This window comes from Lemur catta, chromosome 11, assembly GCF_020740605.2.
Source record: "Lemur catta isolate mLemCat1 chromosome 11, mLemCat1.pri, whole genome shotgun sequence".
Lineage (NCBI taxonomy): Eukaryota > Metazoa > Chordata > Mammalia > Primates > Lemuridae > Lemur > Lemur catta.
This window is the reverse complement of record NC_059138.1, coordinates 93,803,266-93,830,151: the sequence shown is the minus strand read 5'-3', so window position 1 is coordinate 93,830,151 and position 26,886 is coordinate 93,803,266. Positions and strand designations below refer to the sequence as shown.

The following is a 26,886-nucleotide window of genomic DNA, read 5'->3' as shown; positions in this document are numbered from 1 at the left end:
GGCAATTTTTTTCATTTATTCCATCTATTCATTGATGAACATGACACATTAATAAAACCAGAAAATCTTTGACATTCACTCTCTGCCTATTGCCATTGTTATTAAAGTAAGCTTCCAGGAAATATTTTACATGAATAGTATATGAGGATGGAAAATTATTTGTAGTTTTTCAGGATAACATGTCAAAAATCACAGTGATCTATCATCAAAAATTATTTTGAATGATCTTTTATACAGATAAAGGATCTGACCTAATTAGATTATCTTTCAGATTTGTCAGTGGCCAAAATTTGGGAGCCATCTGACCGCAAATGATTTGTTACTTAGTCACATTGAGGTTATTGACTTCTGGGAGGTATAAGAAATAAATGCTGTATTAAGATTTATCAAATGACAATTATTAATGTTACTCTTTTGCTTGTAGGGGATTTGGCAATGACTTTTTTAAAAAGTTCAAGTTTTGTTTTTAATTAATACTTAATTGTATATATTTATGGGGTACAATGTGATGTTTGAATACATATATACATATACCCAAATCAGGGTAATTAGAAAATCCATCACCTCAAACATTGTCATTTCTTTGTAGTGAAAACATTTAGAATTCTCTCTTCTAGCTATGCTGAAATGTACAACACATTATTGTTAGCTATGGGCACCCTACTGTGCAATGAACAGCAGATCTTTTCCTTCTATCTATCTGTAACGTTGTACCCATTGACCAGCCTCTTCCCACTCCCAGCCTCTGGTAACTGCTCTTCTACTCTTTACTTTTGTGAGGTCAGCTTTTTTAGATTTCACATATGAGATCATGCAGTATTTGTCTATGTCTTGCTTATTTCACTGAAGGTCATGCCCTCCAGGTTCATCCATGTTGTCACAAATGACAGGATTTCTTTCTCTTTTAAAGGCTGAATAATATTCTGTTGTGTATATATACCACAATGTCAATCACGTTTTGTTTTAGGGTTAAGTAAGTTGATTATAAAATTTACTTGGAAAAATAAGCAAGACTAGCCAGGAAAACTCTGATAAGCATGAGGGATGGGTAAGCATTGCTAGTTTTTAAAATAGATTTTAACACCTGTATAATTAAAACAAATAGGTAGCTTAATCAAGGAGAATAGAACATCTAGAGCTAATTGCATATGGAAATATGGTATACAGTATAGTCAACATGTCCAACCAGTGGAGGGAAATAAACTTGTAAGTGGAGTTGGAGTCACTGAATAGCCCTAAAGAAAAAGATAAAATTGTGTATATTTTCACAGTGTACAGTAGGAAAACAATAACATGGATCAGAAATCTAAAGGCACAAATTGAAACCATGCAAGTACTAGTGGAAAATAGGAATGAATTCATCTATAAACTGAGAGTGGGGATACTTTCCTGTGACTCAGAATCCACATACGATAAGGGAACATTGATAAATTGACTTTAGGGAAAACAGTGAAAAATTTTACTTTAGGAAAAATAAAAATCCGTCTTGAAAGGAAGGAAAGAAAGAACTTACTCATAATGAGAAATGTAAGTTAAACCTATAATAAGCTTCTATTTAGCATCTGTTAGATTGGCAAAAACCCAAAAGTTTGTCAGTACACCCTGTTCACTAAGCTGTGGTGCCCTTTGTGTTGCTAAGCAAAATGCAAAATGCTACATTTATGGTGGGGCATCTGACAATATCTACCCAAATTATACATGAATTTGCTCTTTGACCCAGAAATCTTACTTTTAGAAGTCTGTGCCAAAGTCTCACTGGCAAAAATATAAAATGATTCATGTGCAATAAAACTGATTTATTGCAGCATTATTTGTAACAGCAAGCAATGAAAGCAACCCACATACCCATCAGTAGGAGACTGACAGATTAAACTATGGTACATCCACATGATTGAATGCTGTAAGGCTGTGAAAGGGAAGGAAGAAGTTTGTTATATACTGTTATGGAGTGTTTGCTAGGATGTATTTTTTTCCATTTTTAAAAATTAATAGTGACTTTTCCTATAAACCAAAGCCAATAAATGAAACTTCAATATGATAGGTTTATAACTGGCTTAGAAATAAGGACGACTGGGTTTCCAGCCCTAGGCGGGGCGGGGCTTAGTAAAATAATGATGGCTGCTGCTCCGGTCCTGTCCGTTCCAGGCACTGTGCTGAGTTATGTGCTCTCATGTTATCTTCCTTATATAGACATAGAAAATTTCCAACCTCCAGAGGTCAATTGCTAGATCACATTTGTTGATGTCCGTTTATTTATATTTGATACGATCCTCTCTTCCATCAAGCCGTGTTGGTGACACAATGTTTCTTAAGAGCACTCTGACACTGTTTTTAAATATTTCTGCAAGCCTTTGACTTCTGGTCTGCACGTTTTGATGCCTGTGCTTCCTTAATCGTACCAGAAGGTCGATGGGAACGCTTTAGCAGGCCTGAGTCACGCTGTCCTCCTGTTGCTTTGAATGTCCTCTACTTTGAGGGAGTTGGCGGGTATTCCCTGCCGTGGCCGCACTGGGCGGGCTGCGAGGGCACTCCTTTTGTGTGGCACATCCAGTGATAACATGTAACCCAGCTCAGTCTCCTTGGGAATTTCTTCCTTAGGTCCCTTAGTGCTGGGTGTTGCTTTACAAGGAAACAGCTGCGAGGACGAGTGTGTGCCGCCCTGGCGCTCCCCCTGCCGGCCGCGTCTGTGCCTCCGGGCCGAGCCGGTGGAATCTCTAGGAGCGCAGAGGCAGGAGTGTGAGCCCGGGGAGGCCGGGCACAGGTCTGAGCCGCTGCGGTGTGAAGGCCGAGCTTCCCGCTCCCACCCAGCACGTGGAACCTGTCTGCACTTTCCTCATCTGAACAGGGTCCACCTGGTCGGTGCATTGTAAGGGTTACAATGACATAGCTCACCTTGCGCCCAGAGCAAGCGTTCTGAAACTGAGCAAACTTGGCCAGAACTTTGCAAGGATGTTTGCAGATATTATTATTTTTTCTTGAGAAAATTTAAGTGGTTCACCATGTCTATAACCTAAAGAGTCTGTGAGCATAGATTTATATTTTTAAAAAATGTTTCCTAATGTAGCTGGTCAACATAATTTGACCTATCCTAGGGGAGTTAATTTCATGGAAACTGAAGTTGACTCTATTCCGAGATATGTCTTCATTTTCTTAATCAAAAGATGCTTGAATCATTGTGTATATACTTACCTTTCAAATAATTTCAAGTAGTTTTCTTAGAATTACATTTTCCAGAAAACTCTTATTTATTTATCCATGAAGGGCAGTGTGCCTCGGGGTTGTGAGCTGGGCTGCCTTGGCCATCCTCTGGGGCTCTGGCTTAGTGGAGCCCATGGTCAGTGTTTGTGTTCCTCAGACTCAGCTTGTGGACTGTCACAGCGTGGAGCAGATGACACTACAGTCGCCTCATCCCACACGTCTGGACCCAGAGACTCGGAGGTCGTGTGGTCTGTCAGGGCTGCTTGATTAGTGTCTGTCTCCTCAGTCACAGGAACAGGAGTTATAAGGTGTGCACATTGATGCAATGAGGTATCAGAGTTAATTTGTCATTCAGCACCCAAAGATGCAAAAAACCAACCAACCAACCAAAAATATGTATGTATCAGTCTGATAAAGTAGAATGTTCTGATGTATCCATGACGTGACCCAAGTTCTAATCCTGGTTCTGTTATTCACTGTGGAACTTTGGGCAAGTCATAGTACGCCTTTCTCTGTAGAATGAACTGCTCAAACTAACTTTTTATGGGCCCTAACCGTCAGTTACAAAAAGAAAAAAGGCAAATTCTGTATGTTTGATCAATCTAAAGTTTATTAATATGTGCTTTATCAGATACCATTGCATTGCCTGCTACCATAAAATTAAAGTCTTTTGGTGAATTTTTTTTTTTTTTTAAATAACCGCCTCAAAAAAAAAAACCAAAAAATTGTCTGGAGACATTTTGTCCATCTGCCCTGTTCAGGCAGTGAGGGAAATAGTTTGTCACCATAGTATGGGCTTCTCAGGGATGGAAGGAGTCCCTCACTGTGTTTTGAACTGATTTCCATATCAAAAACCCTAATAAAATTTCTGGAATCCAGGCTGAAGTGTTCCCCACAGGGTATCGGGCTCTGGGGAAGGCTGCTGCAGTCCTGGGGTCAGGCATTCAGGAGCCCAGAAACTTACAGGAAAGCTCACCAGTATAATGACACTTTCATAAAAAGTTATTAAACACTACACTGTAAAGGAAATTCCATAATTTTAGCTGCACAGGGCCCCATGCTTACCAGAAAAGCAGAGCTGGCATTTCTACTGAGCTGGCACAGGTCTCTGGGAGACACAAAGAATGAGAAAATGCTGTGGAGAAGTGTGTGTGGCGCTGGCTCCACCACAGGGTGTCAGTGTTGTCACAAGCACAGTGAATCCCAACTGTGCCTTGATCGTCCTGGCCTGGACAAGCTCAAATCCGTTCTTTTTGGAATGTTCACAAATGGAGAACAGGAAAATATATCCCAAGGGCTAAGCCACGCGCTTGTGATGTAGAACTAATTTTTGTTATAAATCAATTTTGTAGAGACTTATAAGTGTTTTATATTTGAAATTATAAAATAAATAGCATATGGCAAGTTTAAAGAGTAGAGGAGAATCACCTAGAATACTTACAGGCTAATGGTGTTTCTTGTCACTTTGCATGTGCTCTTGAGCCTTTATCAGTATGTGCATCCGCACTTTACAGAATGACAGCTGAGATAAGCAGAGAGTTTTGCGTGTTTTTCTTTCTTTCTTTCTTTCTTTTTTATTTAGCATCATGTCATTTACAATTTGCCTTGGTCTCTTCATAGTTCTTTTAAAGACTGCATGATTTTCCATGAAAAGGGGAAAGTGTGGCCTTGTTTTTGTTTGCTCGAATTTGGATTCTGACCTAATCCTGTACAGTTCTGTGACTTCCTAGAGCCTTGTCCCCCCTGTGTGTACAGGGGGCTTGTTATCACCCGGCCAGGGTTCTCGTGGGGGTGCAGTGAAATGGGATGAGTGCCAGGCACAGGGAGAGGCTCACAGCACTTGGTAAGGGTTGTATCTCTGCCCTATTACATGTTGCTTCTTTTTTCTGATACCAATGATGTGAGGATTACCTTTATCCCAAAAGCCTATTATCATTTGGGAGGTTTTTCTTTATGAAAGAGACCTGAAAAGGTATTAGTGAATCAAAAGGTGTGACAGTTTTATGGCATTACCACACCGTTTCCCCGAGTAACTGCCAGGAAGCAACAAACAACAGCACCTTGTTGTGGCCACTCCATTTTCCATTTCTGATCCAGTGCCTTGTATATAAAACTCCTATCATATAGTGGAAAGTAAGTTGAATTTAATATGTAATTTAGAAAAATTATCCTAAGTTTCCTTGCATACATGTTTGGTCATTAAAAGTAGTTTTTAAAATATTCATAGCATATGCTCTATAATGCAAACCTGGAAAATATCAGAGGAGGGTTTTGTTTTTAAAGCTTTGGTGATTTTTTTTCCCCAAAGCACTTGATTCTTATAATGGAAATAATATAAGTAGAGCCTGACAAGTTGATCAGCAGTGCCTAGTGCCAATACTAGTTCTCAGACTGAAAATAAGAAATACAGATTTTTAATCTCTTGCCTGAAAATGTGATGTTTGTAGGGATATTGGGAGTAGAATATGCTTCTTTCAAATACTGATTTTTTGATTTTCATTTAAAACATGAGTATCTGTTATTGCTAATGTCTAAATTTCCTCCATGGCCTTCTCCCTGCCCTTTGACAGGCAAGTATGAAACTAAACTTCCACTTGCCTGCACGTGGATTGTTCTAAGTTGTTGCAGAGGCAGAGGGCATAGTGGGGGGACAAGAAACAGAGCTCTCGGCTCCTGGCGTCTTTCCTGTCTGAGAAACGGCAGCTCTGCGGCCAGCTGCAGAGGCTGAGACCCAGGGGTCGGCTCCCTCCCACTCCATCCGCACTCATCACATAGCGTCCGCCACCTTGGGGATGCATCTGCAGCAGCCTCCGGATCTGCTCTGGTCCTGCCGGTTCCCTTGGCCGCGGGTGGGGCTGGCAGGAGCCGCGTCCTGTGCCCGAGCTGGCGCCCCGCTCGTGTGGCCGCCTGGCTCCGTGTGCGCTGCGACAGCTCCAGGGGGCGGCCCCTGCGACCCTACCTCTCCCCGTGCGGCCTCCTCCGTACTTCTAGACAGGCTTTCTTGTGTCTTGGTCCAGATTGTTAAAAAAGGAAATGGATGGTGAGGCGGGGCGTCCCTGCACTGTGGCTGTCCCCTGGATGCGTCCTTTCACGTTTTTATGGCATCCTCGCTCCACACTGTCTCGCCACATTCGCCGATCGCCCAAGCCCCTGGCTGCCTTGTGCCAGCCTCTGGCCCCATTTCCACATCCTACCCCCAGGATGTCCAGAGACACACGCATGAGGCCACCATCTGCATCCCTGATGTTCCAGTGATCTCTCCATGGTAACAGATAAAAAATAACACATTTCATTTAGAATGAGCTTTTTCCGCCTTTTGGCTCTTATGCTGGCTTGTTTTTCCAGTTTCTCCTGGCCTCGTGGGGCAGGGTAGGGCCGGGGGATGCGTCTGGGGCTGGGCTTGAATGTAGTGCTCTCTGGGCCCTGGGCCTGGGACTCACAGTGGCCCGTGCCCAGCCTGGCCCCACCCTGGGGACTGGAACCCTCCTGAAGCCTCTGGTGCTCCCTTATTGTCTCCTTGCACACATGGCCTTTGCCCCCTTTTCCCAGCCCAATTCAAACTTTCTTGATTTCTCCATCTTAAATATGTCCCACGTAGAACTGTAGTTCTTCCTTTTCCTTCCTGTCCAGCAGTGGTCACAGGCTGGGCTCTGCATGAGCGAGGGGGCTGCTGGTCTCTACCCTGGCTCACCACCCCTCCCCCCCAGCCACGAGCTGCACACAGACTGCACCTATTTCAAAAAGGAGGGTCCCTTCTCCTTTTCAAAATTTTTGCATAGTTGCAATTCCTAGTACATTGCAGAATAAAATAAAGTCACCTATCAGTTACCTGCAAGTAACAAATGTTAATGTTTAGCCAAATTTGCTTTCATATATTTTTGTTAATTTCCTAAGAAACATAGCAAGCACAGGTGATGCTGCATCTCTAACCCAATGTAACCCATTCTTTCCTTCCTTCCTCAGGAGTAGCAACTCTTTCAAAGGTTTTATATTTTAAGAAATATAGTGAAAGGGTGTATGTCTACAAACAATACACATTATTTTTGTATGTTTTTACAATGTATGTAATGGTTTATTTTATTTAATTGGAAAATATTCTATATATTTATGGTATACAGCATGATGTGATACACATTGTGAAATGGGTAAATCAAGCTAATTAACACATCCATTTGCTCACTTATTTTTTTGTGGCAACAACATTTAGAATCTACTGTCTTAGCAATTTCCATTGTTATTAACAATAGTCACCGTGTTGTACAATAAATAGATCTCATGAAATGATGATTTATTTTATAAGGCCTGAATCTTGAATCATAGAATAAGAATAGTTAATGTTGAAGGAAATAAGTAGACAAGGAAAAAAAGAGGGAAGAAGGAAAAAGAAGAAAAGAAAGAAAAGAGCAGAGTGTCTCCTCTAAAATAAGGAGTCACACAGTGACTCCCTCCTCCCCTTCCTGCCCCCTGCCCCAACCCTGTGCACCTCACTGGGTAAAGTGAGTCTGTTCTGTAGGGGATGACCCTGGGGACACAGAGGAGCCAGGCCAAGCTCCTGCCCTCAGGAGAGACACATACCAAGGAGCCCCTTGCCCAGCTGCTCAGCCCCAAGTGCACAGGCATTGCCAGGGGCCTTGTGAAAATCCTGACTCAGGGGATCCAGGGCAGGTGAGACCTGAGTCAGAGGAGCGGGTGACTGTCCTTGTGATAAAGGATGAGGAAAGTCTCTGCAGGGAAGGTTAAGCCTCAGGTAAGAGTCAGACACTGGTGGGTCTCTCTCTGAGAGGGACTCTGGCTGGAGGGGTGTCTGTGCTTCTCATTTAATTACAAAATAATTTAAAGAGGAGAGGGAGGAGAAGGGTTAAGAATTAAAAGCTCCAGTTCTTCAGCAGCCCTATTTTGTGATTTCCAAGTGCACCTTTAACTATTGTCTGTGGTGTGTGTGCACATGTGTGTGTGCGTGTGTGTGCAGGGCAGTTTTTATGGATCTACACTGGAACCATGTCTATCTACAAACAGACCAAACAAATGACTTACTACTTCCCAATATTTGACCCTCAATCTGGGGTGAGAAGGATCGGAGAATTCTTTTATTTGCTTGGCTAGGAATGTTTGCTGCCCCAGATGATATATTCTGGATCTGTAATTACACAGTGAGTGTAATTCCTTTAAACCACAGCCTCCAATAAAGCCAAATACTTCTGGGTGACATTTCCTGCTGGGTGACCCCCTCCTCCCGGGAATCTGATGTCTCATCCTGGAGGTGAAACTCAGGTGAGCTTTCAGGAAGGGACATTTCAGAAGTGTTGGCACTGAGCTTCAGATTGAGAAAATTTGATAAACTTGGACAGTAACTACTGCCTGTACATTATGGGAAAATAAAAAAGGAAGAAAAACCAAGAAAAATCAAAGGGTAAGAAAGGAATTATTTTGCCTTCCTGGCTTTAAAATAATATTTATGTGGTGTGTGTGTGTGTGTGTGTGTGTGTGTGTATATATATATATATGGTTGAATTACAGAAGTACCTCTTTAGTGATATTTCCTAAGTGGATTGTGTTTGATATTTATTTTCTTTTAGCACAATAGATTTATAATCTATAGTATCTAAATGATTTTCTAGCTTATAGTAAAAAAAAGCAAATTATAAATGCAGATGGTTGTGAAGCTTATTTCTTTGAAAATACAATCGTTTACAGAAAAAAATGATTTAATTTGCATTTGAATTTCCTTGATCTCTCTCTTGGTGTGCTGTGAATCTGTTTTCATGGAGATTGGCAGCAGTGAATGTTGGCATTTTCATTACTGAGGATGGAGGCTCTCGTCCATAGAAATCATTATAATGAGACCTAGAATAGATGCTTCAGGTCAATTCTAAACAATTCAGATAGTATGACTTAAATATTACTAAGAAGATAATGTTCCTCAATTTAGATTCCATTAAGCCAAAGGTTTACTGATTTGGATCCAACTCTGTTTGATATATACTACCCCATAGGTATCCAGCTTCTGAGTTGTCCTTAATTTATGGTGAGCGGGGTTGAAATGTGTGAAATAAAGCAAAGGGTACATGACCTACATACTATGCACTGTGCAGACTTTTTTTTTTTATTACCAAATAAAACTTGTTATTTTTCTAAATGTTGTGTAGCGTATGACACTGGCAAAGAGTGGTTTCTAACACTCTTTCCCGGCATCTAAATTGTTTTGGCTGTGTCAAAAACCACCTCTGCCACTTCTTTTAGAGGTTATTTTCTGATCTCAACACCATTTGCAGCCTGGTTTTGTTGAAACATTGGAGTTAATTGGTAGCAGAGAGGGGAAATGGCATTAAGCTTCATGAGGGCAGAGCCATTTACTAATATTATCATTATTATTCCTAATTGTATCAACTAGTACAGTACCTGGAAATGAGAGTAGGGAGCTTGTAAGTATTCCTTGCCTTATGAGGATGCATGCTTGCTGTGTTCAGAACAGCCGATGAGAATTGATTTCTGGTTCAATATTTTAATACTTTATATCCCATACCAAAGACAGACAGTTCCCTGTAGTATAAGCAAAGTAAGGGTACACAGAGAAAAAAAAAGATCGATTAACGCTGAAGCATATAGCTCAGTTGCTCAACACTCTAAATATTTTTTCCATTTTTATTTTGTTTTTATTTATTTATTGTTTTATTTTATTTTTTCCTTATTACAGGGGTACAAAATTTTAGGTTACGTATATTGCCCTTGACCCCCCTCCCCTCCCGAGTCAGAGCTTCAAGTGTGTCCATCCCCCAGAGAGTGTGCATCGCACTCATTATGTATGTATACACCCATCCCCTCCCCCACCATCTGCCCGACACCCAATTAATGTTATTCCTATATGTACTCTTAGGTGTTGATCAGTGACACCAATTTGATGTTGAGTACATGTGGTGCTTATTTTTCCATTCTTGGGATACTTCACTTAGTAGAATGGGTTCCAGCTCTATCCAGGAAAATACAAGAGGTGCTAGATCACCATTGTTTTTTATAGCTGAGTAGAACTCCATGGTATACATATACCACATTTCATTAATCCACTCATGTATTGATGGGCACTTGGGTTGTTTCCACATCTTTGCAGTTGTGAATTGTGCTGCTATAAACATTCGAGTGCAGATGTCTTTTTTAATAGAATGTCTTTTGTTCTTTTGAGTAGATGCCCAGTAATGGGATTGCTGGATCAAATGGTAGGTCTACTTGTATCTGTTTAAGGTATCTCCATATTGCTTTTCACAGAGGTTGCACTAGTTTGCAGTCCCACAAGCCATGTATGACTAAATTTTGATATAGAGATTTTGAATGATGACTCATTCCCTCATTAGAAAGGAGAGAGTAGTATACTCAGTTCCATTGAGTGTTTTAGGAAAATTGTCAGTGCATATTCACCTCCTTGAGCTGCTGGGTCCACACCTGTGGCTTGGGATTAGGACAACCTGCGCATGTGCCAGTGACCCCAGCCTGTAAGGACAGGCTTCATGATGAGGACACTCACTGTGACAGGAGCAGGAGTGTTCCACGGCCCACTGAAAGTTGTTGGGGCAGAGGCAGATGAGGGAGAAGCTTCATTTTAATGCTTTTATTGAGTCACAGTGATGTTGTTTTCTTCAAATTCAGTCATCCCTCGAATCAGGTTTTCCTGCCTACTTTAGGTACCACCTTCTCCCCTGGAACTGTGAGCAACGTCAGCTGTGTGGCACTTTTCCTCTGAGGCTCTCCCTGCTGCTACCCAGGTGGTCTGTGCCAGTTTGGGTTCACAGTGCGTTGGTCTGTTCCTGCTCTTGTCAAATCCAGCAACCAGCCTCTCAGACGTCCTAACGCCGTCGTTGCTGTTCCTCCTCCAGCTTTCTTCCTACTTGGGGCTAATATACATGGAACTCAAGCTCCTTTGACTGGGCTGCCGTATTAGTAAGGGTGGGCTACGGTGCGATAACAAGGAATCCTTCAAAGTCAGAGGCTTGTATCAGAAGCTCTTGATTCCACTCAGAGAACTTGCGAGTTTGCAGCCATCAGGGATAGAGGCTCTCGCCTTTCAGCAGCCCAAGCTCCCGAGGCGACCATGGCCATCTGCCTCTCTACTGGCTGGAGGGGAGGTCCACAGAAGGACACGACCGTGAGGTTTCTTCAGGCCAGTGTGGAAGGTGCATGCATGTTACCTCTCCTGTTCTATTGGCGAGAACTTAAGGACGTGGCTACATATAGCTGCAGAAGAGCCCGGGAAATAAAAGCATTCACCTGGCCACTGTGCCACAGCACTGATGCTGGAATCAAAGAGAGACTGGGTGGCATTCCCAACATTGCCCCTTAAGTGAGGGCAGAAACCCTGTGGCCTTCTCACGACTGCTGTTTCCACTTTATCCTCCTCTCCTTGATGACAGGGAAGGGGAGGACCCAGGGCGGCACTGTGCGTTCACTGCCTGTTTGAAGTCTTGTTGCTCCTTACTTTGTAAGAGAATATGGGCTTATCTGTGAGATTTCAGGTAACTGAGCATGCTGTTAACCAAAAGCAACAGCAACAAGAAAATCTTAGCAATTTTATTTAAATAACATATATTTGCAGGTACCATGTCAGTAATGAAATATTATTATACAAGTAAATTTACAGATTATGTTTATGGTTGCTTTAGCATAAGAGTATGGATGATTTCATCTTATTTTTACTTTATTCTAGTAATTTTAAAATTATTTGCTAAACATATTAGACATCTTTAATTATTAGCAATAATAATTAGTAGCAATAAAGCAAAATTAATAGTAATATATTATCAAGAAATAGGAGTCACAGCACTTCAAAGCCTCGGCCAACTTGTGTATGAGGTCAGTGATGTGCTAATAACAAGCATCATTTCTTTGTGCTTGGGAAGCATCTCACCAGAGTGGGCACATGTTTGATAAGATCTTTACAGCCCTCTGTGGCAGCCAAGAGCCATAGAAGAGGGCAAAGTTAGAATCCAGAGTAAACTCTAACGATGTTTGAATTTAATCTTATGAATACAAAATATTAGGCTAGTGATAAGTAATTCTTAGCCATGTATGAAAACAAAAGTCTCCGTAACAGAGAAGGATTGAGGTTTGAGTTTGGTTTGTTGGTTGCCCCTTCCAAGGATTCTTGAGCTCCGGCCATAGGATGAAACATCTGGCTTAGAGAACGCCTGGGCTGAAACCACGAGAAGTAGAAATGTCCCTAAGACCGTCACCAGCCTCTGGCCCTATGGTGCCCCTGAATCCATCAGGCAGATCACATGACAAGGATAAGAAAAGATGCTGCCCCAAGCCTATTTGTACTGTCAGTTAGTTTGTATATAAAACCACCTTCAATTGCAGAATTATTTTGTGCCTTTGCCAAGTCCTCCTTAACAACAGAAAACATAGTTAGGGCCATAGGAAGCAAAGGAGAGTCCCGTGAGAAAGCTACCAGCAACGGCTTTAACTAAAGAAGAGGACTACCTGGGAAACCTTGAAAATATTAATTAGTGGTTTATTGCCAAATTTATTTTATTTAATTAATTTATTTATTTATTTTTGCTTTTGGTCTGGCAGATATACTAACAAGAGATGCTGGGCAGAGATGGTTTCTATAAAAATCAGTCATCCCTGCAAACATAAATTTTGGAGTAGGTAGACCAGGAGATTCCTGAGGCCAGAGGAATGGGAGAAAAGTGACCTGTGGCACCAACTACATTTGAGTGGCATTACATACCTGATAACCTGAGGGCTGGGAGTCAGGGTAGCCAATAAACAAGCTACAGATACAAGGACTTTTCCTTGTATTGCAAAGTAATTGATTTTTTTTTTACTTATAGTTAAAATTTTGTCTTACCTTTTAAATTTTGTCTTACCTTAAATCAGAAGATAACAGCTATCTCTAGAGCACTTGTCATGTCCACTCATTTGTCTTGTGCCTGGCCAGCCCTTGGAGTTTCATCTTCTAGCCTTGGAGTCTTATATCTTAGCAGTTTCCTTTAATACTCCGGTATTTAAATCTTTAAGGCATTGTTGCAGAGTGTGTGTGTTAAAAAGTATGACTTTTTTGATAAGAATATAGCTTGTCCTGAGATCATATGTTATGTGAGTAGGGGATAGCTATTAAACCAACCTCAGACATTAAAGAAATATTTTGCTAATAATCGGAGTTAAGGAACAGCCACAGGCCACTGAAAGTGCTGGCCATTGGTGAGCAGGAAGGGACCCCGGGCATGTCCACCGGGGTCTCCTGGTGTGAGACTACGTCCAGCCTAAGCCTGGCCCTCAGGCCCCTTCTGCTCTTGAAGAAATGATTCAGCGTCCTGTCCTGACCAAGTCAGCCAGGAAATCTTCCCTTTAGTTTTTTGCTGGTATAATTGTTCAGTTTGTCTTAACCCTTGTAGCTTCCTCTTGACTGAGAGATTATGGGACTGGCTGGACTTTGCTGCAGGTCAGCCATAGCTTACACTGAATGTTTACTCTTGCCCTCTCTGTATGGTTTCATGAAGCATGCCATAACATGGAGGATACACTCTGAGCTGTTAACAAGGCTTAAATCTCTTGAAAAAATGAGAACATTTATTCTCCCACCACTTCCTACACTTACGATCCGCTTACCAGGATCCTGTGGAGACTGAGAGGGGCAGGAGCAACCCCAGGGGGCGACGGGCTTCTCCTGGCGGCACTTGTTTTCTTCTGGTCTGTTGGAGCCTGGAGGAGAGGAGTCGTGCGCGTCTCGGGGTGCAGACACCTGACACTCTTGCGGCCGCAGACTGTGGGGAACACAGAACTGGGTGGGATACCAGCTGACACCAAACTATATGGATGTTAGCTGTCCGTACTGCAAGGCCGAGGACTTGGACAGAAACCAACGCATGAAGGTTGAAAAAGCTTACGTATGCACAGCAGCTGAGAGGAGACCAGATTTTACAATAGTTTGTGTGGAGGCAGCCAGGGATTTCGGTGGGCTGAAAGATCAACATCTGAGACGTCCGCGTGTTTCGTCTGCTCGGTGTAAGCACGGGGGCCTGACTGGTCTCATGCTGTTTCACCCCGAGGTGAGCCGTGGGCACGTCCCCCCTGAGAGGGGTCACCAGTGCTGACTGCGGGGGGAGGCGATGACTCTTGTCCCTGAGGAAGGGGCTTCCTTTGCCACCAGAAAGAACCGACTGAGCATCTGAAAGGCATTTACAGATGGGCTCGTATCTGGTGAGAACGTGACATCCCAGCCTCAAGACCCTGTCATTTTGTGCTGGGAAAAGTAGAACACTCTCCCCAAAAGCCAGTGCCCCTTGGACAGGAGTGGACACTTCAACCTTGAGTTGTGGAGCTTGAGTTTGTGTCCAGTCTGGAGTAGCCATAGGTGGTCTTCCTCTGGACAGTGAAACCAACCAGAGTCATCTGGAAGTAGCCGCATGGCTCTGTCACCGTCACCCCATTGTCCAGTGGAAAGAAGGCCAGTTAGAGTTTCTGCTTTCTCCTGGAGGATGGAAAATCCCCTGTCTACTGCAGTCTGTCTAGGAAACCAAGGGAAATGTTAACGTTTGTGCTGAGGTCCATCAAAATATAGCAAGAGGAATGTGACCATTTTAAATTAATTGTGATAATCTGTGGCAGCTCCATGTGTTGACGTAGCTTCTGGGAACACTGACTGGAGAAGGCTTCTGGGGTTGACTGGTGATGCCTGTCTCGGTGTGGGATGAGCATGAGAGACATGCTGCGTACCTTCCTTTCTTTCCCTAATGCCTGCGTTCCACTGCACTCTTTACTAGAAACGTAGAAAGCTGTCCAGGCTGCGGGCCTGCTGAGTGAAAGCAGACCTGGCACGTCAGCTGTTTGTGGTTGACCAGAAGGGTGGGCTACTCGGCTGAGATGCTTCAGGGGTGCACGGGCCATTGACCGATGGCAGCCCAAGGCATGCCTGTCGTTCCGCCCTGCAGGGCTTGGCTCCCCCGTGTCCCTCAGCCAGCGCCTGTGGTTTGTATGGAAGTGCTACGTGCTTTGTTTTCTGTGTGAGAATGTGCACACATGCATAGAAGTGTCTCCCTAGAGGATGCCAGCTGCCAGGGTTTTAATGCAGGTAAAGAAAATGTGAGCAGTTCTAAAGGAAGTGATCATTTTTGTATCCCTATCCTAGACATTCTTAGGAAAATAGTGAAATAATAAATTTGGCAGTGACTCAGATCCATGTAATAGCAAGTCCACCAAACATTCTAGAAGCAACAAGAAAAGCAGTTTGTTTGTTCTTTTCTGCAAGTATATCAGCCAGTTTAAAAAATGCTCAGAAAGCAGGGGGAGGGGATGGAGGTATGACTGCATGGTGAGTGCCAGGCACACTGTCTGGAAAATGGACACGCCTGAGGCTCTGACTCAGGGGGATGGGCGGGACATGGACAATGTATATAACCTGAGCTTTTGTACCCCCATGAAGAGCTGAAATAAAGAATAAAAAAAAATGCTCAGAAAGTGAGAGAGAAAATCGTAGCCCGAGTGGGAATGGTGTCTTGCTTGTGATGTAGAGATTCATGCAGGAACACATGGTCTTGAAGAAAGTGTGATTTGGGAGGAAGCCCAGAGCCCAGGCAGGCCTTTCTGTGACCGCAGGTGGAGAAGGCACCTTGCAGCTGCCCGTTCCGCTCTTCCTGGAGAATCCACGGGCCTCCGTGGTATTCAGCACGCGGCTATCTGTGGCCTCTCCGGCAATCGTCAAGTGATGACCGTATTCATGGGGACTGGCAGACCGCGTATTTCACATTGTCTCTCAGAAAACGGGGGACAAAATCAAGCCCGACAGCAGAATAACGGGACTGCAAGGAGCCATTTGGGGAAAGATAAACTCCACTCAGGCTTCATGTTTATAGCAGACCTTGGCATAGGGAATGTGAGGTTTGTCTCAGGGACTTGGAGACTTAAGTATTTACAATAATAAGAGATCTTTCTGTGGCAGAAGCAGATTATCGTGTGTGCATATATGCATGTTTACACGTGCACATGCAGAGTACGTGAATAAGGGGCTTGGGGACATTGTTCTCCAGTGCTTCCTCATGGGCCCACCTGCCCCTGCCTCCCTTCACACACCTGGGCCTGGGTCCGAGGGGGGACTGGGTCCCAGACAGGTTGGGCCAGGAAAATGTGAGCAGCGGTTACAGAGGGATAAGAATCTCCAGTTGGCAAGGTTCCCAGGGCTGGGGTCTGAGGAGACTGGAGAGGGAGTCATGGAAAGCCAGAGGGCATTTGTGTTGGCCAAACAGGAGAAAGGCCAGAACAAAAGCTCAGATATGTTGGCAGCGTCCCTGGACCCAGGCCTTGGGGGCAGCTGCGCCAGAGGGAAGATGAAGGGGACGGGCCCTGTGGGCAGCTCAGGCCGTATCCCCACCCTGGTGAGTGTGGGGCATCCTAAAGCACCTACATTTCGGCTTAAAAGCTAGTGGAGTTGCACCTTAGAATCCAAATAAGAGAGAATCTGATTCTAACAGGAGCTGAAGTGGGGCTTATGTCCTGCGAGAGCCAGAGCAGGAAGCAGAGAAGAGAGAAAAGGGACTCTCCCTCCCTTCTGCTCCCCCATCACTCCAGCCGCCCTCCCGCCCGGCCTTTGCCCAAATGGCCCATGTCAGTGAGGGTGAGGGACTTTCTTCTGAGGCAGGACAAGGAAGGGCTTGGGGATGGCCACTTGGCAGCCCCTGGGGAGGGTCCAGTCCGGGTGGGGAAGCCGGCGCTGTCTGCCCGCACTGGGGCTGACACAGCCAGAGGCCTGCAGCTGCCCTGAGGCTGGCGAGTCGTGACTAGACTCTTGAGTGGTGGCAAGGCCTTCCTCCTCCCGGCTGAAGCACCGCTGCTGCCCGTGCTGTGCAGGGACCCGGCCTGGACGAGTGCGTCCTGCCAGTGTGTCGCGCAGGCTCCCTCCTGGGCTTGCAGACTCACAGCAGAACTGTCTGCTTCCCATATTCGGTAACTTCTGTGACTGGTTTTCTTCCTGATTGCTCTCACTTGTTCACACTGAACTGGACAGATTTAAGGGAATACCGTTTATCTGCCTCGATTTCCCTCTGTCTTACCTGCTGCAGTGAGCAAGTCCAGGTCTCGTTCCCAGGGCCTGCTTTCTAGCTCTCTCGGCTCCCGGCCCCCTGGGCCATCCCACCCCCGGGCTGGGCCCTCAGCCACACTGCAGGCATTTCCTCTGCCCCCTCTTTATTTCCAACAAGAGATAACATCTTACTGGGAGAATGGAGGATGCGTTCAGAAGAACTATAGAATCTGAGCCCAACAGGTCAGGCTAGAAAACAGGAAAGAGCTGCGCTAAATGTCAAGACTATCAGGAGAACCTAAAAAATCTGTCAGGTGCCTTGAAGGTGAACTTCGTGGGTGACCTTGAGATGTGTGTGCCTGGCAGCCTCTGCCTGCAGCCGTGGGACCTACACAGACCAGCTGCGTGTGCTTTGCAGCAGATCCAAAAGGAGGGGTCGTGGTGGGGTCACTTGTAATTTGTAATTAGTAGTAAAGTACCCAAGTTTGTGAATGATTTACTTAAACAGATGGAAGCTGTTCACAGTTTCCTCTGGAAAAATGTCATCAGTGCTTCCCTGATAGGCTTTTCAGAGGGGAAGACTGAGCGGTGGGGTTGCAGCTGGTGCACCGCACTGCTCCTGGAGGTGGTGCCTTGCACGTGACATCGTGCAGGTGGGAGCCAGACTAACGCGGGCAGCTACTGCTGCAGGCACTGTCCCTACAGAGAGCACGAACGATGAGCCCTCCCACCTGGGCAATGTGGCGTGGTGGCTGGGGGCAAAGGTGACAGCAGGTAGGGCAGTGGTTCTCAGCCTTGACTTTCCACAGCGGATGCCTAGGGGACGGCCACCCTGTGTGAGGATGCTCACCGCCGTTGATAACCAGGGAAGTGCAAGGCAAACCACAGTGGGATGCCACTCCACACCCACTAAAGATGGCTACAATTTTTAAAAAAATTGGAAAATAAATCTTGGTGAAGATATGGAGAAACTGGAAGCCTTTTTCATTGCTGGTGGGACCCTAAAATGCTGCAGCTGCCATGGAAAGCATTTTGGCTGTTCCTCAGTAAGTTAAACATAGAAATGTCATGTGACCCACAATTCCACTCCTAAATATGTGCCCAAAAGAACTGAAAACAGGTGTTCAAGTAAAAACTTGTACAGAAATGTTCTAGCAGCTCTGTTCACAATAGCCAAAAGGTGGAAACCACCCAGAAGCCCGCAGCAGATGAGCAGATAGGAGCGTGGTGGGTCCGTGCGAAGGTACCATCCGGCAGGAACAGAGGGGAGGCGCGGCCACGCAGCCAACCTTGAAAACATTATGCTATGCAAAAGAGCCAGACACAAAAGACCATATGTTTTTTGATCTCGTTCACGTGAAATATCTAGAATAGGTAAATCTCTAGAGTCAGAAAGCAAGTTGGTGGCTGTCAGGGCCGGGATGAGGAAGGGGGAGGGGGAAGTGGCTGCTTAATGGGCGCCAGGTTTCCTTCTGGGATGAGGAGAAAGTTCTGGAGCTAGATGGTGGTGATGGCTGGACAAGAACGTAAGTGTACTTAATGCCTTAAAATAACTAAAATGGTAAGTTTTATTTTACATGTATTTTGCAACTGTAATTTACGAAAAAGAAACCAGCCAATGCCTGGTCCCACTTCAGGGTTTCTGATGTGCTTGGCTTAGGGCGCAGCCTGGATGTGCCCATCTTTAAAAGCTCCGGGAGTTCTGGTGTGCAGCCGCGCTGGGAGAACCTCTAGGCGCTGCCACTTCCTGGTATGTGGCCTCAAGCAAGCCACTAACTCTCTGTGCCTCGGTTTCCTTAGCTGTGAAATGGGGTCATGTCATAGAGTTGTTACAAGGGTCAAATGGGTTAAGATGTGTAAGCCATATGCCTCCACATGAGTGCATTATTATTTTCTAAGCCTGGAGTTTAGATTTTCTCCTTAACCTGGTTAGTATTTGTTCTGTTTGCACTTGCCAGGTTAGGAGACCACACGTCTCTGTTTGCCAGGACAGTCCTCAAAATGCCATTGTCACTGTGTTCTTTCCAATTTGGCTTTTTTTTTGGGGGGCGTGGGCATTTGGAAAATAGTCCCATTTTGGACAACAAATTATGTGGTTACTCTCTCACCCTCTTCTGTAGCACTAGTCATGTAGATAGTGATGAACGATAAATGTCTTAGCAGGTAAGAGAGAAACATTTTGAATAATGCTTTGGAGAATTTGTCTACTCAACCAAAAGAAACTCTTGAACCACACTCCTTTTCCTGCTTCTTTAAAAAAAACCCATCCTACTTTTCTTGAAAATAAATTTTCAAAAGGCAGCAATCTAATCAGCTTATTTTCTCCACCTAATGACTCAGTTACCTGGAATTAGAGAGAGCCCTTCCCGATTTGATACAAGTATTAGAGGCCTGTGTTCCCATTTTCGTTGTTTCTGTGTCATGTACAGCTGTGGTCCCCAACCCCTGGGCTGTGGCCTGCTAGGAACCGGGCCTTGCATCACGGCCTGAGCTCTGCCTCCCCGCAACTACGACCTCCCGCCCCAACCGTGGAAAAATTGTCTTCCATGAAACCGGTCCCTGGTGCCAGAAAGGTCGGGGACCGCTGATGCAGGTTGTCTTTCGGTCGGCACGGGGCCTGCCCGGCGCGGGTGCACGGCGAGCGCCCTCCCCGCTTCCCGGGCTGGTCGCACGGACGGTGCTCACGAACCTCTCGGCACGAGATGCCCAGTCTCGTTTGGAGAAACCTGTTTCCGTTCAGGAAGGCCCCGTGTGAAACCTCTCTTCTTATGAGTTATAGAAACTAAATTTACCTGTCAATTATTCGAAACATGTCACCATGTAAATGACAGGAAATTTGACACCTACATTTGAAAGGGGGAAATCTTCACTTTCTTTGTTATTAGGGCTTTATTATTTATATAAACTAGAACGTTTTTCCTCAAAATTGTACCTAATGGAGTTTGCCTCAGCTGGAATCTCACCTCCAGCCACAAGCCATTCCACACACGTGTGCAGTCACGCACACATGCGCACGCGATGGAGGGTTTCCCACATGCGTGCTCTTGCTCACGCTCTTCCCTGCTGCTGCCGCCTGTGCGCGCCCCAGCCCCAGCCCTTCCTCCGCGCTCTCCTCCCCGTGCCTGGCTGCACTGCACGTTGCCACTTAGCCTTTCGTAACTCACTCTTACCTCAGCTTCCCCGTTAGTGCCCTCCCTCCTGTTTTCCTCCTCTGTCCCCCCATCAGCTCTGCACCATGGACTGTGTCCGCTCTGTCCCCAGGCCTGCTGGGCTGGCGGTGACTCCCTGTGGCCCGTGGCCCTCTGGCAGGATCCTGCCCGCCTAGGGACAGGCATCGCGTGTCACACATCTTTGAATCACCCGGGAACGTGTTTCTTTTTAACTCACAAGCTTTTCAGAAATTTTTGGCTTCCTAAAATTGTCATTGTTAAGCATTCTAGACATTCATTTGCCTGCCGACAGGCCTTGCCTTTCAGATGGTCCTACTTCATAAGCCTTGAATACAGTGTTACAACTCACTGAGTTTTGTGAGAAAAAAATCAAATACCCGTTGGGTACTCTTTGCTCATTTTAAGAAAAGATCCTGCCAGTAGAGAAACTGATCCAAAGCTATTCTGATGCTTATAACCATCAAGAGTTTATGTGACAGTGTTTCGTTGGCTGCAATATATATCCAGACCAAATAGCTTCTGCAACTTTTCGTCGTCTAAAGACTTAAGATGTCACCCTCGGGAGTTCCGCAGAGAACCTGGCCAAAAGAGCAGCACCGTTCCCCACCCACCTCACTTAACAGAAACGACAGCCGGCAGTCCCACTTCCTGCACATCCACGGTGACTAGTGGATCTAGTGAAGCTCGAGTGCGTTGTGCCTCTTGGTTTGCCGTTTACTCTGAATTGATGAGGGTTTGGGGTACCAGAAGACAGCAAGGGACTGGGCTGAGGGAAGCAGCCCAGGGCGTGTCTGTCAGGAAGGCTGTGCTCCGAGGTAAAGAAATGCCTACGGAGACAGAGAACACGCGCGGGGGAAGGAAACTTTGCCCGACCCCAGCCCAAGACCCTGCTGGCAACCTGGAGGAGAGGCAGTGCTCCCCTCTCACCAGTGTCAGGAGCTGTGGCAGATACGGCCTGCTCTGCCCAGCAGTTCCCGGGGAGGGCGGCAAGGACAGTGGTGTCACGTGGTCCTGCCTTGGGTCCTGCCAAAACCTGCGTCCGAAGAAAGGGCGATGGGAAAATAGGCTCTGAACTCCATCTTCTCTCCCACTGGGCTCTGACAAAGAATTAAAAAAAAAAAAAAAAAAAAAAGTTGTAAAGTCTTTCGAAAGGGGGCAGCATTGTGTTAGGAGAGGAGGGCTGCAGCAGCCAGGCCCAGGAGCATGTTTCTGGTTTGTTCCATCACCAGGGAGCTGAGCCATCCTAAGCAGCTACGTCAGTCCCCTTGGGCCTCAGTTTTTCTCACTATTAAAACTCTAAACATCATGCCATCCTTAAAGTATCTGATCTAACCGAGAAGATTCTATACTGGTAGGATTGTTGAAGGCTTGTTCAGAATGTATTTATTGCAACCAAAATATTTCCCATAACCTTTAAACAAAATTCTGTATCTGAATTCGTCAACGGCCCTGTCCAAGCCTCTGCTAGACTTTGGCTAGACTTAGTTTAATGATTTGTTCTCACAAGGTACAGTTTTATTTGTCAGAATGGTCAGTTTTGAGAAATGAAAATGAAATAGCTATTCATCCTATTATAAAAATCAGTTTATCTTAAACAGAAAGGTTTCCAGTACAGCATCTTCCCTTCGTCTCCAGCAGCGTGTCACAGTCGAGCCTACCGAGCCCCTTGCTGGTGGCATGGCCGGGCGGGTCCACCCTCGCACGTGTGATGGGGTGTGCGTGGGGAGCAGCTCTGTGAAGATGCAGGCGGAGCATTCAGGCAAAGGGGACTGAAGCATCGCAGTTATGCTGACTGTAAAATAGTAAGGTTTACCTTGGACACAGCTCTCTGTCCCGTACTGATCTCTATCAATTACAAGTCAGTGAATGGGGGAGAAAACCTGTTCCCTGCAGTACCTGTGAATCCCCAAATTATCCTGATTATACCCAGCACTCCTAGTGCCACATCAAGTTTTCTGGGGCACTTGAGCTGTCAGAGCAACGCCCCTGCTGCTGGGTGCTGGCTCTGCCCAAGCTTGTGCCTGCGGAAGGTTCCGCGGTTTAGGGGCGGAGCCTGATTCTGCAGGCCAAGCCTGTGGAAGTCTATCCCCCAGCCAGCTGGGAGCTCAGATACATAAATTAGAACCTGTGGCAAAAACAGTTGTTGCAGATGATGTTGATTTCATTTTGAGCTAATGCTCAGACCTGGATATTGTTAGTTTCCTCTTCTTCCTGTCCCCTCTCCCCACATGTGTGTATGATAGGATCAAACCAGTGATTTTTTTTTTCTTTTTTTCTTTTTTTTTTTCTTAGAGACAGGGTCTCTCTCTGTTACCCAGGCTGAAGTTCAGTTGTATCATCGTAGCTCACTGTAACCTCAAAATCCTGGGCTCAAGTGATCCTCCTTCCCCAGCCTTCTGAGTAGCTGGGGCTGCAGGCATGAGCTACTGTGCCTGGCCCAAATCAATAATGTTCTTATTGGATACAATAAAAGAATTAATTGGCTCTGAAGGGTGTGGTAGCCTGGACACAGAGTTTTGTATTGTCTCTGGTGAGTGGCATCTCATTGGACTTTCTGTCCAGCCGGCCGCGGCTTCCCTGGTGGAAGTTTGCACTCCACTGACCAACAGCCCATGGAGCTGAGAGGGAAGGTTCGGATGCTTTGTTCCCTTTTCTGTTATCCTTTGTTTTTTCTTAGTGATTTATGTGGGTGTCCTCCTAACTCCTGAGCAAATCTGGTGAGATTCTAATAGCCAAAATCTGTGAATTTTGGTGCCAACCTTTGGAGAACAGTATGACTCACTTCCCTACAAGAAAAGGACTTGATATTTAAAATAAAAGAGAGAGATTGACACGTTTGGTCAAGGAACAGGAGAGCAAACCCCTCTCGCAGGCAAGCAGCGACCTGTTACATGTGAACTGTGCCGCTCTGTGGCACGAGACAGTCAAGGAAACTGGAACGATAGGACAGGGGCCAAGCCTTTTTTACTCCAGACCATATGGAGTAAGCTTTTGGTTTTCCATTTTAATATTGACGTGAGTCAGTATTTTAAAGGACCCAATACTTAACCAGTGTTATTTCCCTCCCACATTATTCTGTGGATTGTTTTCTAATTCTGTGCACAAATTCCAAAAGTAAGGAAAGAAGGAATATAAGAGTTAAGCCACAAATATTCTCTGGGCAGCAGAACTTTTTTGGCTGCCCATGGGTTGAAGGTTGAGCAGCGGAATCACGAAGAGGGTTTGGTGGGCCACGTCTACTGAACCCGTTGGTGTCCTCGGGAGTGTGGGGTGAGGTGGGAATGGATGTTTGCTGACTTTGTTTAACAGATTATGGGTGAACAACACCCATGTGTCAAAACTCAGTCAAGGTCCAGAGACACGGATGCTGGGACTGTGAGAAGCCCACTGTCTGGAGATGAGGGATGCCAGAACTGGCAGGGGGCATGCGATGGGGTGTGCTTCGGGTTTCTGGCTTCCCGCTGTCCAAGGTCATCTCGTTGTGGCCTTGAAGAGGTCATTCTTACCAAAAATCCTTGTCAGGGAAGAAGGAAAGCACATGTTGGACATTGCTAATGTGACAGAAATATGCTAGGTGCTTTATCTAGCTTTATCTATGTTTCCTCATTTAGTGCTTGTAACAACTTTGAAGTAAATGGAATTTTCCCCATTTTAAAGATGAGGATGTCCCTCCTATAAGATCTGTACCCATCCCTTACCTTAAGGAGTAGATAATCCAAGATGTCAGGAAGCTTATGAGGGCAAAAAAAATTACAGAATTAAAACGTAAAATCAATATTTAATGGGGAGGGGTCCATACAGTACTTTTAAGGGAGTATTCTGCACAGCTTCGTGAAAGATCAGGGCATTAAAAGGACAGAGGTGAACTCACAGCAGTGTCAAGAGCGATCAGCCAGACATGCATAGTTGTGGTGAGGGCTGAGGGCAAGAGGAACTGGAGGTTCCGTGTCTAGACAGGGTGGAGTGATGAGAAGCAATTGGGTGCAGGGTTGTGGAATGTCATGAACGTTGTGTTTGCTTCAGAGATAACTGCGGCATGGGTATAGCTGTATAGTTCTCCACTGAACGCCACACCTTTAATCAGCCTCTATGATGTGTGTGTGCACGAGTGTGTGTGTGTGTGTGTGTGTATACAATCACTGTCAGCAGATGTTATGGATAAGGAATTTGGGCAACTCGGAAGACCCCAGTGTCTATGCTTCTGGCCCTGCTGATGAGGAAAGATGGGGTTTGCATTCCTCCTGAATCTGGGGGTATTTGAACAAAGCAGCCATCCAGGAAACGCCTTCTCAGCTCTGGTCCTTGGATTAATAAAGCCTCTTTTCTGGTTTGCTTCAAGTACTTAGTCATCTAGACCCTGCATCGTTAAGTAAATCTGAGTTCTGTCTCTATGAGCCCTCACGGTTGCCATGGAGGTGGATGGAAGGCAGAGGAAAATACGCAACGGTTTATTTTGCATTGGCTGATTTGTGCAGCAGTGAGTGTAGTGGCTGCAGAACTCAAGGACTGGAGGAGTGATTTACATTTTTCTGTGGGCCTAAATAGGCATTGACAAGTTTCTTGGGTGTCAAGCCATCTCCTATACCATCCCCCACCTGTTTCTTATGGGAACTCTGTATTTGATGTCTTTGGAGGTTAGCATCTCACGAGGAAGGAGGAACTGGCATAAAAAGCAGCCTTCGTGGAGTGTTTTGTCCTTTGGCTTTAATAATTAAGCCCAAGAAAATCTGTGTCTTGAAAATTTTCTCGGGAAACCAAATGTCAGTATTCACTGGCAGAACATAATAGAACTTGTATCTGAGCAAGAATAATACTGGATTGTTGCTTAATATGATAGGTTTTTAAAAGTATATTTATTTTAAATATGGAAAACCAGTTGCCCATTATGTGAAACATGAAAGCAGAGTGTCCCCCGGCCACCCCCCGTCCTCCCATCCCCACACGTGTAGACTCTTGGCCACCACGCACGGGAACTGGGATCACAGCTGTGGGTGAAAATGGGCGATAACCTCTGTCCCGTGGAGCTCACATTGTAACGGTGGACAAAGATATCAGTGAGCAAATACACAGTGACCGTGATAGCTCACGCCTGCTGGGTGCTTGCTTTGTGCCAAGAGCTCTTTAAAGCTCCTCCACAGGTAGCCACCCATGTAATTCACGTAGTGATGTTGTGAGGCAGGTGTTACTTATGCTGGTTTTATAGGAGATGAACTGAGGCAGAGAAAAGTTAAAAACTTGCCCAAGGTCATGCAGCTCATAAGGGACAAAGGCAGGAATCAAACCAGGCAGTGTCTTTAGGTCTGTGGGCTGAACTCTTCACCACACTGGCCCTCAGCGTGGTGAGGACGTGTCCGGGGTAGCGCCTGCTCTGTTAGATGACCTGCCAGAGCGAGGAGAGACCAAGCCCGGGACTGAGCCTGGTGCCATCTGGTCTTCAGTCTGAAATTAGAGTGCTGGTTCCCTAAATGCTCTTTCTGCAGTAACACACACGTGATTCTATTAAGCAGACCCTAAGGGGGAAAAGATTGAAAAAAGTTTGTGTCCTTTAGTCTGTCCCCCTGGTATAGAAATTGCTCCTTGGGAGCAATTAATTAGTATGTTGGGTTGCATTTCTTTCAGCTAATTAGATATTTATTACTAAATGCTACACGAGTGATCACAGAGTCTTCACATATATTGCTTATACTGCACAGTCATTTGTTCATAACTTCTGAAAATTAAAAGAAACTTAAGCCCCTTCCTGGCAACAGGTGACATGCTCCTCAAGACGGCACAGTGTGTCTCCTGCCCATAAAAACACATCTCCTGATCTGTTCCTTCTTCTCTTCAGTGTCTAAGAGCTCACTCTGATGACAGGTTAAAGTTTTACGGAGGCTAATTCATACCTGCAGGTTGGTAAAGAATATCGAATGATTCTAACTGCTAAGTGTTCTTCTTTGAGGCTGAAAACGTCTGTCCTTTCCTTCATGATTAAGAAAATGAGCCTTACAGCATGAGTCTGCCAGGTGATGTCTTGCATAGCTTTCCCAGGAAAGTAGAAGTAGAGGTTTTGCTCGGATAATTCAAGCCTGTCAGCAGAAATAGATGCCATTAAAAGTTTGGACGGAGGAGTTGGCGCTTTGTCTACACGTTTGAGCGTTCGTGTCATATTGATGGGATTTCCTGTCTGTCTCTTCCCCAGCAGGGCTGCTTAACAACACCCAACTCCCCGTCCCTGCACTCCCGTTCCATTACGCTGGGTCCATCCCTGTCGCTGGGCAGCATCTCTGGGGTGTCTGTGAAGTCGGACATGAAGAAACGCCGAGCCCCTCCTCCTCCAAGCCCAGGGCCACCTGTGCAAGACAAGGCATCGGAAAAGGTAGGGCATCAGGCCACTGTCCTGAGCAGCTTTTACATGACCCAGTTGACTCTTCAGAAACTCTGGGAACACTAGAATCCTTCATGCTGGTACTTTAGCAACCAGAGTGTTTAGGGTGACTATTATTTAAGATTTATTTAGAAGTAAAGGTG

The 26,886-nt window shown here is 45.4% G+C and overlaps 1 protein-coding gene across 13 annotated transcripts in view; it reads left to right on the top strand.

Moving 5' to 3' along the window:
* Nucleotides 1–26,886, top strand: part of COBL (cordon-bleu WH2 repeat protein) — a 283,679-nt gene that overhangs the window by 131,839 nt on the left and 124,954 nt on the right. For 12 of the 13 annotated variants that reach the window (XM_045564748.1, XM_045564745.1, XM_045564737.1 and 9 more), the window contains one exon: nt 26,561–26,734. In XM_045564748.1, the coding sequence (XP_045420704.1) occupies nt 26,561–26,734 (174 nt within the window). Of the gene's footprint in view, nt 1–26,557; nt 26,735–26,886 lie in introns of all 13 variants that reach the window. The other variant, XM_045564743.1, reaches the window with a different exon arrangement.